The 18,257-nt window shown below is 45.8% G+C and overlaps 1 protein-coding gene across 3 annotated transcripts in view; it reads left to right on the top strand.

The window, feature by feature from the left end:
• The window catches only part of Npas2 (neuronal PAS domain protein 2), a 187,083-nt gene that overhangs the window by 150,674 nt on the left and 18,152 nt on the right, over positions 1 to 18,257 (top strand). For 2 of the 3 annotated variants that reach the window (XM_057751116.1, XM_057751117.1), the window contains exons 15-19: positions 200 to 289; positions 4,396 to 4,542; positions 13,902 to 14,099; positions 16,549 to 16,739; positions 17,376 to 17,468. In XM_057751116.1, coding sequence (XP_057607099.1) covers positions 200 to 289; positions 4,396 to 4,542; positions 13,902 to 14,099; positions 16,549 to 16,739; positions 17,376 to 17,468 — 719 coding nt within the window. The remainder of the gene's footprint in view (positions 1 to 199; positions 290 to 4,395; positions 4,543 to 13,901; positions 14,100 to 16,548; positions 16,740 to 17,375; positions 17,469 to 18,257) is intronic. The other variant, XM_057751118.1, reaches the window with a different exon arrangement.

Here is an 18,257-nt window from a genome sequence, read left to right on the forward strand (position 1 = left end):
GCCACAAGTGTCTTAGACCAGCCGTGGGTCGCCCTTAACTTTGTGTCCTACACCGGAACTGTTGCAATCAGGAAATAGAGGCCTTAACTTTCTGTAAGTCTTCATTCTAAGACTTGCAGCTAGAAAACCCAGCCAGCAGAGGGCTGGGCCCCTGAGCAGTTCAGAAGTGATTTTTAATAAAGCCCCCCTTTCTCACTAGGCTCCCCTGCCTTCCCCGTCATCCTGTGACCTTGAAAAGCAGCTCCTGCCTCAGACAATCTTGCAGAGTCCACCTGCTCCCATGACACAGGTGAGTCAGAGACTGGGGACAGAGGGACGTCTTCTGAGTTTGTGAAGATTTTCACACTACTATGTATTGTACATCCAAGCACCAACTAGGGTCTGAAGTGGGGGATTTTACCCCAAAGTGCACATGGGACCTATCTAACAATGGACTTCCCTATCAGCGCTGTCCTCAGCTGTCTCTTGTGTCTTCTCACGTCATGTTCTTTTCCCCAGTGTCTGATTTTTGTCTTCACAATCATCTTTGTTCGTCACGCTATTTGCCTGCATTCTTTTCATTCTATATACCTCCAAATTTTAGGGAAAGTCTGAATTAGACAAAGCATCATAGAAGATCCCAGAAGGCTCTAGAAGCTATTAATTCATTGCAATAAATATCATGTTTCTTTTAAAAGGGGGTGCATTCCAGCTCTGTGGAGCAATCCCTTCCTTGTTTTGGTAACACTCAGTGAGTTCTTGCTTGGGTCAGTCTGAGAGCAAGGCGTTAGGGATGCAGGAATGCTTGTAACATGGCCCTCACTCTTAGTTTGTAGGGTCAAGGGGGGCGTGGTCAAGTAACCAGAGAAACCACCTCTTGCAGATACTTCACAGGGCCAATTAGACATAGTCTGTCTAGGACAGCTCCCTGGAGGAGGCATTCCTTGAACTGGCCCTGAAGAATGGCTAGGAGATTAGAGATGAATAAATGGGTGACGATAGAAAAGAGAAACATTTTAGAGGAGAACTGTGTAACGCCCCACTTGCCTGGCACAGGGCAAGAGCCCCAGCATGGAGCCACCCACTCTGTGGTCACAGGGAGTATTGCACAGAATCTCTTCTGTTTCCACTGTTAAGCCCAGAGCTTAAGTTTCCTTATAGGCATTTGGCATTGTCTCAATCTCTGGTCCCAAGTTATACCTGTGTCCCAGATGGCCATTCACCAACACCTCAGCTTCTCAGAGTTTGGCTGTCTCTCTCTGTACAGCTCCGAGATGGCTGATGGGAACATTTCGGAACATATGCCCTCGTAGAAGTGGCCTCGGATGCTTTCCTGGAATAAGAAAGACGTGTGTTAGCATATGCTTCTTGCTAGCGTCTGACTTGAGCAGTGATATCAAAGCTGTTCAGCCAGAGTCTCCTCATTAAAATAGTCCATCTTTATCCTCATCGGGGGAAAAAGAAAATCAGAATAGTGTTCTTCCTTTTCAAGTTCTTGAGATAGATATGGTATGAAATGTGTGATTTGTTCCAATCCAAAGACACAGGAAACAAGAATCCCTTTCACTTCTGAGCCTTGCGTCTCAGAAAAAAAAAATTAAAAAGTGTATTGTTATAATACCTAATGGTAGATAGCCCTTTGGGAGTTCTAATTTTTTTTTCTTGAAATCTACATACTACTAACTATTCTTGGTCTGTGGTATGCTCTATACATGATAACAATTGTATTTAAGATTTTTTTTTTATTTATGTGTGTGCTTATACATACCATGTGTGAAGTGCCCACAGAGGCCAGAGTACCAGTTCCCCGGAGGCAAATTAGAGACGGCTGTGAGCTACCATTAGGTGCTGGGAACTGACCAACCAGGGTCTTCGGCTAGAGCAGCAAGTGTTCCTAATGCCGAACCATCTCTTCAGCCCCAACTACTGTATTCTTTAAGACAGTCTTAGGAAAAACAAACAGACTGGTTCTGAGACCTCTCCTAACAGATGCTCAGGTCCCGATGTTTCCATAGAGCCTGCTCACACCCTCTCACATCCTGCAGGTTCCTCTGGTGATGAATGTCCAAATCCAATGTCAGTACCCTACCAACAGCTGCTGTCTGTAGTGTTGCAGAATAGCAGTGAAGACGCATGCCTGCGCATGTCTGTGCATGTTCAGTATGCATGTTCAGGGTGCATTAAAAATGCATCTGAGGTCAGTGGCACCACATTAGCCAACTCTCCTGACTTCTCAAGTTCTTCTCAGAGCTACTGCAAGCGATAGAGGATGAGATGCTATGACTTCCCTTTAGTTATGTACCTACCTTCTGTTATTGTATTGTCCTGTGGCAAGGGTAGGGTGTAAAATCCATGTCTTGGGAAGTATTTGTCTGAGTAACTTGTAATTTTACCAAAAGCGTCTTTCCCTTCATACTCATAAGTTAGAGCAGATTCCCCTATCACAAAGGGCCACTGTCATGACTGTAGTTCAGGGATAGGATACCTATCTAAGGTGTGCAAGGCCTTGAATTCAAGTAAAACACACACACACATACACACAAACATACACACACACACACAGAGAGAGAGAGAGAGAGAGAGAGAGAGAGAGAGAGAGAACACTAGCTCCTGTAGTCCCTACCATGCCCAACCAGAACCACCCTACTGCCAGCTCTTCTCGAGTGTACCATGAGGTCCTGACATTTACAGACCTTCTAGAACACACCACAGAAGCTTTGTGGCTTGTTTTTTAATTGAATACCTGTGGCTTGGTTGTTCCCTCAGTGGAATGTTCTTTTAAAACCCAACTGCCTGCTTAGATGGTTTACATTGCAGCAGAGATTTATGTGGGGTAGGTTAGTCTACATCAGTCATGATTAAACTCCTGTGTTGCCGAGGAACCTTTTGTTGAGGAGGTCTGATGTCAAAGCCCCTCTCACTGAGGTAGGACTGGAGATGAGAGAGGAGCTTCCTGATAGAACCTCTGAGACTCAGGTCCAGTTTGTCCATATACCCATGCAGCTCTCTGACCTCTAATAAACTTGGCATGGGTTTATGGTGAAGAAATGAAGTTTACTGTGGAGAAGTGGGGAGTTCCTATGTCTGCTTGCCAGGGGATGGCTGATGAGTGGGGCTCTCTGCAAACAATGGCAGCTACCCTTACCATTCTTACAGGTTCTAGTTTTGGCCAGTATTAGGGACTGAACCCAGGGCCTTGCATTTGCTGGGCATATACTCTCCCACCGAGCCACACTCCCAGCCTACACTTTCTGTTGGTATGCTGTTCCAAAAGAGTGCGTCTACCAGAAGATTCTATCTGCATTCTCAACTCCACTGCCCTCCTTCCTTTGCCGTGTAGGAGAGGTCAAAGGCCAGAGTAGAAAAAGGACAGATTTCATGGATATTTGCAAAAAGACGGTGGACAAGCAACAGAGCAGGAAGATATAGAGGTAGAGGTTGAGGAAAAAAGAGGAAGTCACTGTTTAAAAAAAGGAAGAAAGAGAAAGAGAAGATGGAAGATGAGAAGGAAAGAGAGGAAGAAAGAAGGAAGGAAGGAAGGAGAGAAATAAAGAAGAAGTAAGAAAAGATAGAAGAAGGAGAAAGAGGAGACAGAGAACGGGAAACTGCAAACTTAGCAAATTTGCCTCAAAACATAGGCATCAAGCTGGGTGTGGTGACATACATTTATGATCTCAGCACTCAGCAGATTGGGACAGGAGGATTGCCATGAGTTCAGGCCCACCTGAGCTACATAGCAAGAGCCTGTCTCAAAAAGACGGGCGAAGGGAGAAATGGGAAAGGGACAGGAAGGGAAATAAGAAAGAAAGGAGAAAGCAAGCCCAGAGCAGGGATTGTGTACCCAAGGAAGGCCACCCCTGTGCCTCTCTTGATTTCCAGCAAGGAAAGAGCCCTTGTTGAAGGAGATGTGAAAGGGTATAGAGTTTTCTAAGGCCAATCTGTTTCAGGAAGGGATTCAGAAGCTTAAAGCAAGTTGTTCAGTTGAAACAAACTAATGGTTCATGTGATGGGGCCCTCTCAGCCATGATCATCCTTGAGGCAAACATCACCTTGTCCTTGCCCATAGTTCTATCCTGTGTGACTCTGGGGAGCAAAGGTGAGTATGGGGAAAGGATGAGAAGGCCTCAATGGATCCAGGCCCATTAGGATCAAATTGAGGATGGCAAAGGGGCTTGCTGCCATCATCAGCACAAGGAAGGTTGGCTAGAGATTCTCGGAACACCTAGCCCTTGTTCTAGATTCTGCCTCCTTCAGAGCTGAGCAGCGTTTTCTTCAGAGAAATTGAGAACAATGGCTGAAGAATAGGAAAGAAAACCCTGTAAGATTGATTAATCAGGGTGGTGGCAAGGGTAGTCTCAGGCTAAAATAACACTTTGATCTGATTTACCTTTTTTAAAAAAAAAATTCCTTTTGAAGTTTTCAGCACAATTCAGCATGTTCCAGACCATTAAAGACCAGCTGGAGCAGAGGACGCGGATCCTGCAGGCCAACATCCGGTGGCAGCAGGAAGAGCTTCACAAGATCCAGGAACAGCTCTGCCTGGTCCAGGACTCCAATGTCCAGGTGATGTGCCCCACAGGCTGACCTCTGCTCTCCTTAGGATACACCTCTGAGCAGGCAGGACGTCCCCCCAAGTCCTTGTGCACTGTGTTACAGAACCCAGCATGCTTAGGAAGCACGTGGGAACTCCTACAGACAGATCACGTGAAACAAACTTGAAATCCACCTGAGGCCAAACTTGAAATCCTCACAGTGTCCTCTTCCTCGCCCCTTACTTCTGTGGGTGCATTTCTGTTTACTGGATTTCCTCCTGGATTTCCTTTCTGGAAACCATCATCTGGTTTTCCTGCCTAGATGTCCCCTGGTCATGGATCCACCTCCCAGGACCTCTAGAGCTAGGTTTTATAGAACCAGACCAGGTCACTGCAGAGAGCTCTGCTGTCTTCTCTGACAGAGCAGGAGATGAGAAGCCTGCTAATTCTGTAGCCTAAGGAAGCAATAGAGACAGTTGGTCTGTCACCCTGCCACCCCACTGGTGAAAGTCAGTGGGGACACTCCATAGTCTGACTGCAGTGGCCTATGCCATAAACCCAGATTCATTGCTTGGAATTCTTCTAAGAATCGTTTGTTTGTTTGGGGTTTGGGTTTGTTCGTCAGGGACATAAATATCAGATCTACCTCAAGGATAGGTTGGATAGGTTACATGGACTCCCCCACCCTTGCGGGGAGTTATGCATATTTTAGTTCAAGACTGCTTCACTTTATGGATTTGGGCCCAGCCTTTAACTGCCGACGTCATTGTCACTAACCTTGAGACTGTCTTGAGAGCACCAAGCATTTACAGCCACCTTAGGCAAGATACAGAGGGCAGAAAGGACAGCTCAGGACAGTGGCCACAGAATTGTCTCCACTGCTTACACTTCTGTCCACACCGACGCCCCCGAGCATCCAGCAGCAACAGGCACACCATGGTGGGTACTGAGGGGGCAAGACTTACATATGACAGTGTGGTTTCATTGGATGGTCACAGAATCCTCTCTCCAGCCATTCTGCTTCCCTAAGTACTCATCAGCTCTGCTGGAAGGTTCAGGGGACCTCGGTGGCACCTGCTGATCCCGTCCTTCCGGCCCCTGCATGGCACTCTTACCAGAAGGGACAACCTAAGATACACCTGTGCTGAAGCGCGGGGAAAACCTTCTGTATTCTTGCAAGCATTCCTCAGTGAGCTACACTCTCCCTCTGCTGCAGTGACTTCCCTGCCTGGACACGGGTAGATGCTGGAGCAGTTCCACAAAATTAAAAGCATGATCATCGAACTGTCAAATTCATAAAAGGCCACTTGTTACTCATTCTTCCCCAAGTGCAGTATTTTTTTCTCTCGCACAGATCCATAACCTGGTTGCTAGCCTTGAACTTGTCTCGCTTCAATTACGTTAATGGAATTTTTATACTAACAGGAAGCGGGGGGGCTGAAACAGAAAGTGCTAAAAAGCAAGGTAGGCGTATGAACATCCTCCAGAGTGCCTGGAGCCTTCTGCTTCCTGCCTGTGCCACATTAGAGCGAGGCTTTAAAATAATAGGCAGCAAAGCTACCACTTTGGCTCCCAGCTGTAAAGAATAAGATGTTTCCCCATTAGGAACCCAAAGCATAGATGTGTGCCAAAACACATATGTACCTGAGTTCTACAAGGAGCCGTGGGAACCCAGTTCCCCTGTGTGTGCCTTCCCTGTGGATATAGACTGTTCTAGTGCTCTCCAGCCTTGGAGATGCCAGGTCCTAAAGTCCAGGACTCTCTGTGGCTATGTCCTTCAGTGTGCACACTTCCCTACGAAAACCAACCTCTCACCTCCGTCTGCACCGTAAGCTCTCCAGTGCACACCTCCCTATGCAACATAAACTCTCCCGTGCACACCTCCCTATGCCGCATAAGCTCTCCAGTGCACACCTCCCTTGGGGAAGTCATGCACACTTCCCTTGCTGAATCTATGCCCTCCAGTGTATGCATCCCTGTGGAGAAAAGGAACCCGAGTGTATGTCTTCCTTCTAGAAGCCAAGTCCTCAGTGGACACCTCCCCTGTGATGCCAAGCCCTTTGGTGCACATCTTCCCAGTGGAAGCTAAGCCCTCCGCTGCAAGCCTTCTCTGCATGCATTCCTCTGTCCTCGTCTTCACAATGGAATTTTCCAAAAGAACATGGAGATCCACAGATAATCAAACCAGAGAACATCTCCTCCAACAGCCTGACTTCTTGTTTTTCTGCAAGACTTAAATACATCCTGAAACTCCTACCAAAATGTGATCCTTGGTTTTTTTTTTCTTTAAAAAAAAAAAAAAGCTGATTTAACCATAAATATAAGCAAGTGGAAATGACTATAGCCTCCCCACACCTCTACCCCACATACCACCAGAGAGAGAAGACAGAAGGATGACAACATATTGGCGATCGCTGACGCCTGGGGATGATGTCATAGCATACAGGACTTTTTGTACTGTTCCTATATTAATTACTTCTGGATGTCCTTTAATAATAACAATAATTCGCAACACTAGGCAGGTATGAAGAGTGGAAAATTACACATAAGTGTGGCCTATTTGTTCTAACATACTTTTCTTACTTGGTTTGAGGAACTATTTTTCTATAAAACTGACCCCAGAATCTTTTGGAGAAGTCCACGAAATTCTTCTCTGTTGTTGATAAAAATAAAAAAAAATAATAAAATAAAATAAAAAAAAAAAAACAGAGGCATGGACATCTGTGCCCAGAGGCAAGCCAGGACCCCACTCAGTCGGAGTCCTTTACCACAGCTCAGTGGGCTCGCTTCATGGGCTCGGAACTTAAGCGTGTGCCTGTGAGTTCTTTTAAAGTTCAGCTATGAGGAGGTCCTCCGGGAGGTTTGATGTTTGCTCCCAGGTGGATGTAAGGGACACACATCAGTCGAGCTTTGCTAAGAGACCCTGGCACTCCCTCCAGCCAGGAGAAAGTGGCCTCTTGCTTTTCATTTTTTATTTTTATTATTATTTTTTTAACTGGAGCATGTGCACCCTCTGCTGGTTATTCTAATGAATGCCTAAAAGGATAATTCCTTTGAAAAAAACTGGAGAAATAATATGTGGGTTTTTAAATTATTTTTATTAAGCTTCTCCCCTCCCCTTCAACCCTTTCCCATGGTCCCCATACTCCCAATTTACTCAGGAGATCTTGTCTTTTTCTACTTCCATGGAGATTAGATCCATGTATGTCTCTCTTAGGGTCCTCTTTGTTGTCTAGGTTCTCTGAGATTGTGATTTGTAGGCTGGTTTTCTTTGCTTTGTGAGTGAGTAATATGATATTTGTCTTTCTGGGTCTGGGTTACCTCACTCAATATGATGTTTTCTAGCTCCATCCATTTGCCCAGCAAATTTCAAGACATCATTATTTTTTTCTGCTGTGTAGTACTCCATCGTGTAAATGTACCACATTTTCCTTATCCATTCTTTGGTCGAGGGGCATTTAGGTTGTTTCCAGGTTCTGGCTATGACAAACAATGCTGCTATGAACATTGAACATAGTTGAGCACATGTCCTTGTGGTACGATTGAGCATCCTTTGAATATATACCCAAAAGTAGTATTGCTAGGTCTTGAGAAAGGTTGTTGCCTAATTTTCTGAGATATCACCACACTGACATCTAGAGGAACTGTACCAGCTTGCACTCCCACTAGCAATGCAGGAGTGTTCCCTGTACATGGAACCTCTCCAGCATAAACTGTCATCAGAGTTTTTGATCTTGGCCATTCTTACAGGTATAAGATGGAAAGTCAGAGTTGTTTTGATTTGTATTTCTCTGATGGCTAAGGATGTTGAGCATTTACTTAAGTGTCTTTTAGCCATTTTTGAGTCCTCTGTGGAGAGTTCTCTGTTTAGGTCTACACTCCATTTTTATTGGATTATTTGTTCTTTTGATGACCAATTTTTTGAGTTCTTTGTATATTTTAGGGATCAGCCTTCTGTCCGATGTGGGTTGTAAGCTGCTGTTTTGTCTTGTTGACCTTGTCCTTTGCTTTACAGAAGCTTCTCAGTTTCTGAAGGACCCATTTATTAATTGTTTCTCTTAGTGTCTGTGCTACTTGAACAACATGTTCCTTGATTGGTTCTTTGAGACATCCTTCAGTCTAGCCAAACAGCCAACCAGCTAGCTGTCCAAATATGTATACCTCACTTGGCCATATAGTGGGAGGGCGGAAGGCTAAAGAGAACAAGGGTTTTAATCCTTATGGATCAACACAGATGGGCCAGCATAACCTACCAAACTGTTAGCTCCATGACACTACCAGAGACAGTTGGAGCAAAAAGATTTGTTCCCTTATCTGTTTGGCTGTGTCTTTTCCCATCCATACCTTTTCCAGGTCCCTATATGCCCAAGCAAAGGAGCAGAGATCTCTCTCTTCTATTTGAAGTGTGTTGTTCTTGTCTAGTATTCATTCAACACTTCCTGCATCTTAAGTGCGTACTATGTCTTGCCTTCACTAATCCTTTCTGGGACTATGTGCTGCCACTGTCACTGGGCCAGCTAGTTTCCTGTCAGCTTGACTCAAGCTAAAGTCATCTGAAAGGAGGGAACTCCCATGGAGAAAATGTCCCCATTAAGATAATGGCTGTAGACCAGCTTTTCTTAATTTGTGATTGATGGGGGAGGGTCCAATCCATGGTGCTGGGTTCTCTAAGAAAGCAGGCTGAGCAAGCCTTGAGAGCAAGCCACAGCACCACTCTATGGCCTCCTGCCTCCTGCCTCAAGGTTCCTGCCCTGTTTGAGTTCCTGTCCTGACTTCAGTTTCTGACAGAGATGTGGTAGCACAAGCTAAATGAGCCCTTTCCTTCCCAACTTGCTTTTGGTCATGGTGTTTCAGCACAGCAATAGTAACCCGGACTAACACAGAAATTGGTACCAGGAGAGCAGGGTACTGTGATAGACCTGACCACATGTTTTTGGAAGGAGTGTGGAAAGACTCTGGAACTTTTAAAAGTGGGTTAAAAAAAAAAATCACTGAGAATGCAGAGCTTGGGGCGCTGTTCTGTAGGAGATAAAAGTGTGGAGAGAAATGCAGAGGATGGAGACCTGGCCTGTGAAGTTTCAGACGGAAGAAAAGACTCTCTGCCAGGCCATTTGTGTGAAGAATCCGTGGTATCTGGTCAGTTAGAGCTGAAGAATGGGCTGTGATTAATGAGAGACCAGAACCACCAAAGTGAAACGTTTGCTTTGCTGGGACTATCAGTTCTGGTCAGCTGGAGCTAGGAAGATAGCGATGATTAAGAAGAGATCAGAATTAATGGGGTAAAATCTTCTGGGAAGTGTTTCCTTAGAGTCAGCACATGAAGCTGTGTACCAAGGGCAGCAAAGGTTGTGTCTTGTACTGATAGCTGAACTGGCGGAATAAGCGTCACCCAGTTGGCACTGGTTTTGAAGTCATAAAGGAGTTGTAGTGAACAGCTGAGGCCTGGCACATGGGAGGCCAGAAGAAGCCGTTGGTGAAGGTGCAGCCTCAGTAGCAGTTGAAGGCCCGGGACTAAAGGGGTTATTCAGGGAAACTGAAGCTTGCTTTGGTGTTTTATCCCAGCAATCGTAACCCTAACTGATACAGTGAGTCCTATTTGAATGAAGAAACCAACTCACTGAAAAAGTTATGACTATTGCCCAAGATCATTCTCAGTGGCGGGACCTTATTTGCAATTCAAGTAGGTCATCTTTAAGGCAACTACAATGCCTGCATTATATTATAAGGTAAATACAAATCTTGCATTAACTTGACCCTTAGTCAGCAAGCAAACCATTTCCTGTCAAAAGGAATATAGCAATAGGACTTGAGCCTGAGGATTTGCTGAAGCTGTGAGACACTGTTCATCCCATGTGCTAGTCACAAAGCTTATGCTAAGCCATAGCTGGGATATTATAAAACACTAATGCTCTAGTGTGTGGGTATTGAATCCGAGGTGATGGGTGCCCAGAAATTATTCTTGCTAGGCTTGGTGCCACATATTTGCAGTCCCAGAATTTGGGAGGCAGAAGTAGGCAGATCTCTGTGAGTTCCAGACTAGCCTGGTCTACCATTTCTAGCCTGGTCTACATAACCATGTCTAGGCCATCTAGGGCAACATAGTAAGACTCTGTCTCAAATAAAAGGGGTGGGGACTGGAGAAATGGCTCAGCAGCTGAGAGCACTTGCTGCTCTTCCAGAGAACCTGCATTCACTTCCCAGCACCCATGTCAGGTGGTGTGGAACTCCAACTTCAGTGAATCTGACTTTTCCCAGCCTCCATGGGCACCTGCATTCACATGCAGACGTCTGCACAGAAGCACGTGCACATAATTAAAAATAATAAAATGTTTTTTAAAAAATTATCTTAGGGGGGCTGGAGAGATGGCTCAGAGGTTAAGAGCACTGCCTGCTCTTTCAAAGGTCCTGAGTTCAATTCCCAGCAACCACATGGTGGCTCACAACCATCTGTAATGGGGTCTGGTGCCCTCTTCTGGCCTTCAGGCATACACACAGACAGAATACTGTATACAGAATAAATAAATATTTAAAAAAAAATTATCTTAGGCTCTAAAGTAACCAAGAGCCTTCATTTCGCAGCTGCAGGCTCCTGGGTTGGGATGAGCTATGTTTGTAGGTGAAAAGGGTGTCTGATCCGTACCTGTCCGCGCAGCCACCTGCTGCCCTCGGGATCCCAGGCCGGTGGCTCAGCTTCATCTGTGAATGCGATACTGGGAGAGCTGGCCTTTGAGTGCTCCTCCCAGCAGCTGCAGGAGGCAGGTTGACCCCTGCCTCTCCAGATCCCCTGTGGCACTCAGGGAATGTGAGCCTGCTGCTCTGGGATGGATATATGTTTGTGTTGCCCTGGTTCAGAAACTGCAACTCAATCTACCGTATGCTGCAAGGAAGAGCCTCTCCTCCCTAAAGACTGCAAAGCTAAGAGCTTAGAATGGGACATGTACAGTAGGAGCCACAACAGAGATTATCAGTGTGCATTTTCAATGCCCAAAGAAGTATTTACATGCTTCTGATTATATTATTATTAAGATTATTAAAGTTGTTTCTTCAGCATTTAGACTCAACTTATAGATGGGATTTTTTTTTCTTGCAACTCTAATTGGGTCTTAAACCATCACTGCTTTCATTTGATGGTTTTTTTTTTCTTTAATCTGTGTCCAATTAGTTCACAAACTGAACAATCCACACTAACTGCCAGAGCCAATATCAATGCAGTGTTTCAAATATCCAAAGCTTTAAGACATCCTGTGTACTCAATACAGAAAATTTAAAAGCCTAAGGAAGAAGACCTGTTGAATCACTTAAACAGCTGTTTGAAATGAGCTTCAGTTGCCCTTCAGTGTCCACGGGGTTTGATTCCAAAATCCCCAGAGCTACTAAAATCCACGGGAACTCAAGACCCTTTGTGACACAGCATGGCATTCCATAACATAGGCCCACATCCTCCTGTGTTCTTTAGATCAAGAGTGTCCCACCCACAACCCACAACTGTGAGCCCACAAAGTCATAAACTTAAAACATTTTAAATTGTTTTTTTGTGACTTGACTGAGTGGTTCTTAAACTCTGTCGATGACAACATCCTGTCCCGCATCACACAAAATACCAGGCCATTCATTAAACGCCTTTACGGGGCCAAAGACGATTTGGTTTTGTCCAGTGTGATCCAGATGGGCTGAAAGGTTGGACACGCCTGCTTTGAATCATCCTTAGATGGGTCGTACACCTCCAGCAATCTACGTGCTCCGTAAGTGCTTGTTATAATGCATTGTTTAGGAAATGATGCACAAAGTCATGTGCAGTTGCTTCAGTACGCCTGCAACCCTTCCCTGAGCAGTCTTGACCTCAGGCTGGATAAGTCTGGAGATGGAAACTCACAGATAATGCGGATCGACTGTGTACTGTAGAAACTGCACTAAATCGGAATCCTCATGAACACTGACGCGTTTTCTTAAACTAATAATGTATCACAGCCTTAAGTGGCTAAGGCAGCTTATGTCACAAAACATGATTACAAAACAAGTGTAACTTTAAAAATGCGGACCTGGCGACAACCTCTGCTCCTATTGTCCTGCCTGGAAGACTGAGTAACCTGCTCTCTGGAAGCAGGGCTGCCCCCTCTCCTTTCAGGCCTGGGTTGAAAGTTCCCAAGAGCACTACAGGTGCAAACCCTGGTCACTAGAGATTTAAGGTGGGGCATAAGACCCAGCCCTGCTCTGAGTATAACATGAGCCATACCATGCCCTCTCCCACTGTTAGTATATGGACCATTCTGTTCCTACGATGCCGTTCCCTTCTAACGTGACACAGATACGCCTGCTTGGACCTCAGAAGTATATTGGTTTGTGCATAGAAAACCTAGATGTGGGGCTGGAGAGATGGCTTCGTGGTTAAGAGCACTAACTGTTCTTCCAGAGGTCCTGAGTTCAAGAACCAGAAATCACATGGTGGCTCACAACCATTTGTAGTGAGATCTGGTGCCCTCTTCTGGCCTGCAAACATACATGCAGGCAGGACACTATACATTAACAAATAAATCTTTAGGGAAGGAAGGAAGGAAGGAAGGAAGGAAGGAAGGAAGGAAGGAAGGAAGGAAGGAAGGAAGGAAGGAAGGAGAAAGAAGGAAGAAAGAAAGAAAGAAAGAAAGAAAGAAAGAAAGAAAGAAAGAAAGAAAGAAAGAAAGAAAGAAAGAAAAGAAGAAAAAAAGAAAAAAGAAAGAGAAAGGAAAAGAAAGCCAGGCAGTGGTGGCGCACACCTTTAATCCCAGCACTTGGGAGGCAGAGGAGGTGGGTCTCTATGAGTTCGAGGTCAGCCTGGTCTACAAGAGCTAGTTCTACCAAAGCTACAGAGAAACCTTGTCTTGAAAAAAAAAAAAAGAAAGAAAAAAGAAAGGAGAGAGAACCTAGATGCAGGCCTCTTTGGCACTCTCAGATCCCAGTCACCTAACCACTTAACTGTGACCCTCAGGAGAGCAGGGACACTCTCTCTCTAACAACTCTATCTAGTGTGTTGGCCCACGCCGGCAGCATCACAGACACATGCTATCTGCTGCTGAGCACACATATGCTGTCTGCTGCTGAGCCCGGGAATCTTTTTTTTTTTTTTTTTTTTGGTTTTTTCGAGACAGGGTTTCTTTGTGGTTTTGGAGCCTGTCCTGGAACTAGCTCTGTAGACCAGGCTGGTCTCGAACTCACAGAGATCCGCCTGCCTCTGCCTCCCGAGTGCTGGGATTAAAGGCGTGCGCCACCACCGCCCGGCTCCCGGGAATCTTTTTTAGGTGTGTCAAGGATTCCAGGCATTTTCCCCTCTTCCCTGGGACAAGAAAGGCAACAAAGGTGGACACGTGTGAAGCCCACACAGCCCCAACTTCACAGGCATTTCTCTTCTCTTCCCAGATGTTTCTGCAGCAGCCAGCTGTGTCCCTGAGCTTCAGCAGTGCCCAGCGACCAACAAGCCAGCAGCAGCTGCAGCAAAGGCCTGCAGCAGCCGCTCAGCCCCAGCTCGTGGTTGACAGTCCGCTGCCAGGGCAGATCACGTCGACCCAAGTCACAAGCCAGCACCTGCTCCGAGAATCGAATGTGATATCCACCCAGGTACTGTTCCCTCCTGCGCATCCTGTCTGCATCCCTAGGGTACACTCGCGCAGCCAAGATGCACTTGGTTCCTGCAACTGTGCAATTCTGGAAACCTTTGTCTGAACTAGGGGAAGAGTACGCATGTATGTTTTTATTTAATTGTTATTATAAAGTCATTTTGAGGGTCCGAGCTATATTGTTTTTCTTTCTGCACTTTGCACCTGGGCTTTATGCCCCTTACCTACCTGTCCTCTCTCAACACTGTCATGTAAATACCCACCTCTGTTCACTGTCCCTTGCCCCCGGACCACCTACAAAACCCTTTTTTTGGTAGCCATTGCCATGCAGTACAAGCCACAGTGACCTCACAATTTGACCATGTCACTATGGTAAGTGACACTTGTATAGAGCAGAGCAAAGTCCTGAGTCCCTTGTTCTGAGAAATCACAGCATAGATGGCAGATCGCTGCCTCTCCTGATGCCTCCACAGCCACACAATGGGCTCCAGTGTGTTGTAAGGAGAGCAGACTGTGTCCCGCCGCCTGGCTAGCTTAACCCCTAAATAATCACACAGAAACTGCATTCATTTAAACACTGCCTGGCCCATTAGCTCTAGCCTCTTATTGGCTAACTCTCACATCTTGATTAACCCATTTCTATTAATCTGTGTGTTACCACGAGGTTGTGGCTTACCGGCATGAGTCTAACCAACGTCCATCTTGGGCAGGAGAAGCATGGCATCTGCCACACTTCCCTTCTTCCCAGCATTCTGTTCTGTCTACTCCGCCCACCTAATGGCTGCCCTATCAAAAGGCCAAGGCAGCTTCTTTATTTCAACCAATGAAAGCAACACAAATGTAGAAGGACCTCCTACACCACCAGTGTGTATCTGTTCCCTAGGGAGCAGCAATAAAAGAGGGGTGTTGTAGACCTCAAGGTGTTCCTCATCGGGTAGAGAATCTGGAAACTGGGCCAGTGGACAGTGCAAGATGGATAAATAAAGCCATCCCTCCAGATACGTAGTGGATGGTATGAAATTATTCATGGATGCCAAAACTTGAGGAGACCCAATCCCTCATATCAAATGATAGAGTGTTTACACAAGATATGCATGCATCTTCCTATATAATTTTTTTACTTATTTATTGATTCTGGGGCTCAGACTCGGGTCTTCTTAGATGCCGTGGAGACACTGGACCAGTGTGCTACATTCCAGACCCCATCATGTTTTAACTAATCTCAGATGTTTGTTTGTTTAATTCTATGTCTATGGGTGTTCTGTCTGCATGTATGTCTGTGCTCCCCATGCCTGGTGCCCACAGAAGCCACAGAAGGGATCAAATCCCCTGGACATGGATTTGCACCTGGTTGTGAGCTACCATGTGAATGCTGGGAAAAGAACTTGGGTTCTCTAGAAGAACAGACAGGGCTCTTAACTGCTGAGCCATTGCTCCAGTCCCATAGATGACTTATAATGACCAATATAACACCAGAGCTATAGGAATAATTGTTATCTAGGGATGATGGGGACAGCTGTGCATGGTCAGTACAGATGTGATGTTTTCCAAGTACTTTTATCAGGGATTGGAATCAAATCTACACACAGAAGGGAGCTTAGTTAATCCTTAAACAAATTAAGAGTTTTGCCTAAAAACCCAGCCTTTTAACTTGAAAGAGTCATCAAAACAAAACACAAAACTAATAGGTGAGAATGACCAAGGGGATTTTGGAAAAACAAAGACCTGAGGAAAAGTTTACACAGATACTAGAAGATTATTGTAAAAACTAAAATCTAAAGCATTAAGGTGTCACCATAGGAAAGGTCAGTCAATGTCACAGACAGAAAAGAAAAATCAGGGCAAGGCCACTCACTCGCTCACTTATTATCTGAGGCAGTAGATGTTTATTGAAGCTCACTGCATGGCCTGCACCAAGAGAACCATGAAGTTCCAATGGGAAGAACAGCAACAAATGGGTACACCACAGTGTGTCAGAGGGTGCCAGGCAGGAGACGGGTTGTAGATTTAAACAGATGGTCAGAAGAGGCCTCCCTGGGAGGACTATGTGTCAGCAAAGCTGGTGGGGGTGGTGAGAGTCAGCTGTATCAGCATCCAGCTGAAGAACCTTTTGTCAAGATGAATCAGCCTATGCAAAGGCCCTGGGGCAGGCATAGGACCAGTGAGGTAGACAAACAGCAAAGAGCTCTTTGTTACAGAAGCAAAATGTGTAAGGAAAAAGAAAACTCGCAGTTCAATGGTTCAGTTCTGCTGAGAGCCTGGAACACGAGATGAGATTTTCAGAATCTTCAAGGTGCTTACAATCCGGTGGGGAAGATACTCAAAATAAAAACCATTTGCTTCACTGTTGCTAGGCCCTACCTTAGAGGCAAGGCAAGATGGAAGTTGCGTGAGCTCTCCTAGAGAGATGGTCTGGGCCGAGTCTGAACTTTTCCTCTTGTTAACTCCAGGGTCCAAAGGCCATGAGAAGCTCACAGTTGCTGCCCGCCAGCAGCCGGTCAGTGAGCAGCCTGCCAGCCCAATTCAGCAGCGCGGCTGCCGTGCTTCCTCCAGGCCTGAGCCTCACCACGGCTGCTCCCACCTCTCAGGATGCCAGCCAGTGCCAGCCCAGCCCTGACTTCAGCCACGATCGGCAGCTCAGGTACGAAACCACCCTGTTGAGAGGCAGGAAACTTCCAGGGCTTCCCCAGTTGGTCTCAGTTAAGGTGACAGCAGGGAAGACCTTGGGGTCCTGAAGGTCAGGGACAATGACACGCTGTGTGACTCACAATACTGCCATCAGGGGGCCACAGTTTGGGTATTGTTCTAGTTCATTTCTGTTTCTGTAATTTAAAAACAAACAAACAAAAACCACTCTACCATAAAGGAACTTGGGTGAGAATGGAGTTTTCTTCGGATTACAATTCCAGGTTACAGTCCATTACTGTGGGAAAGTTAAGACAGGAACTTGAAACACCAAGTCCCATCGCATCCACGGTCAAAAGCAGAGAGAAATGAACGCATACATGCTCACTCGCTTGCTTGTGCTCAATTTGATCGCTCCACTCTTACACATTTCAAGAGCCCTGTCTAGAGAATGGTGCAGCCTGAAGTGAGCTGGCCACAGCAAATAATTTAAGACAGTCTCTCCCAAGACATATTCACAGGCCAACACAGTATAGACAGTCCCTCAAGACTCTCTTCCCAGGTGACTCTAGATTGTATCAAGGTGACAGTTGGAAAACTGGCCATCACAAGTGCTCATTATACTGTCCCTTTTCTCTTTCTCCTTTGAAAGGCTGTTGCTGAGCCAACCCATCCAGCCTATGATGCCCGGGTCCTGTGATGCCAGGCAGCCCTCAGAAGTCAGCAGGACTGGACGGCAAGTCAAGTAGGTTGGATTTTTTTCCTTAAAAGGATGCTCCAGGACATAATATTCCTGGCAGTGGTACTCCAGGCTTTTTTTTTTAAGATTTATTTATTTATTATGTATACAACATACTGCCTCTATGTATGCTCGCACCCCAGAAAAGAGTGCCAGATCTCATTACAGATGGTTGTGAGCTACCATGTAGTTGCTGGGAATCGAACTCAGGACCTCTGGAAAAGCAGCCAGCCGCTCTTAACCACTGAGCTATCTCTCCAGCCCCTGTACTCCAGGCTTTCACAGGTCTGGTCAGGTGCACTGTGGATGTCCTACAATGTGTGCTCATAGCCTTCAGTGACTTTTTCCCAGAGCTTTCCTTCCACAGTGCTCATGTAAACATAAAACCTGGTACCCAGTCTCATGCTCCAAGCGGGAACTGAAGGAAATAATGGCATCTCACAGGTTGCAGCTATCTTTGGACTTAAAAAAAAAAAAAAAAAAAAAAAAAAAGATACAGATCTCACAGCCTTCATCCTAGCTGACGTCCTGAATGAACAACAGCTCTTTCCCCTTCCTAAGGCTTTTCTCCAACTTCCATGGGTACTTTACAACCACACTAAGCTTCCCTGCCTCATGCTTCCAGCACTGGTACCCAGGACCAGGGGATGCTACACATATGAGCTCCCTTACCCTTTCAGAGATACAGCCTCCCTTCCATCTCAAGGCATTGTCTACTATTCTAGCCAAATGTCACACACAGGGTAATCTATGAGGGTTTTATATGCCTCCTGATTCTAGATAACAGAAGTCCAG

This window comes from Chionomys nivalis, chromosome 19 (assembly GCF_950005125.1).
Source record: "Chionomys nivalis chromosome 19, mChiNiv1.1, whole genome shotgun sequence".
NCBI classification, from domain to species: Eukaryota; Metazoa; Chordata; class Mammalia; order Rodentia; family Cricetidae; genus Chionomys; species Chionomys nivalis.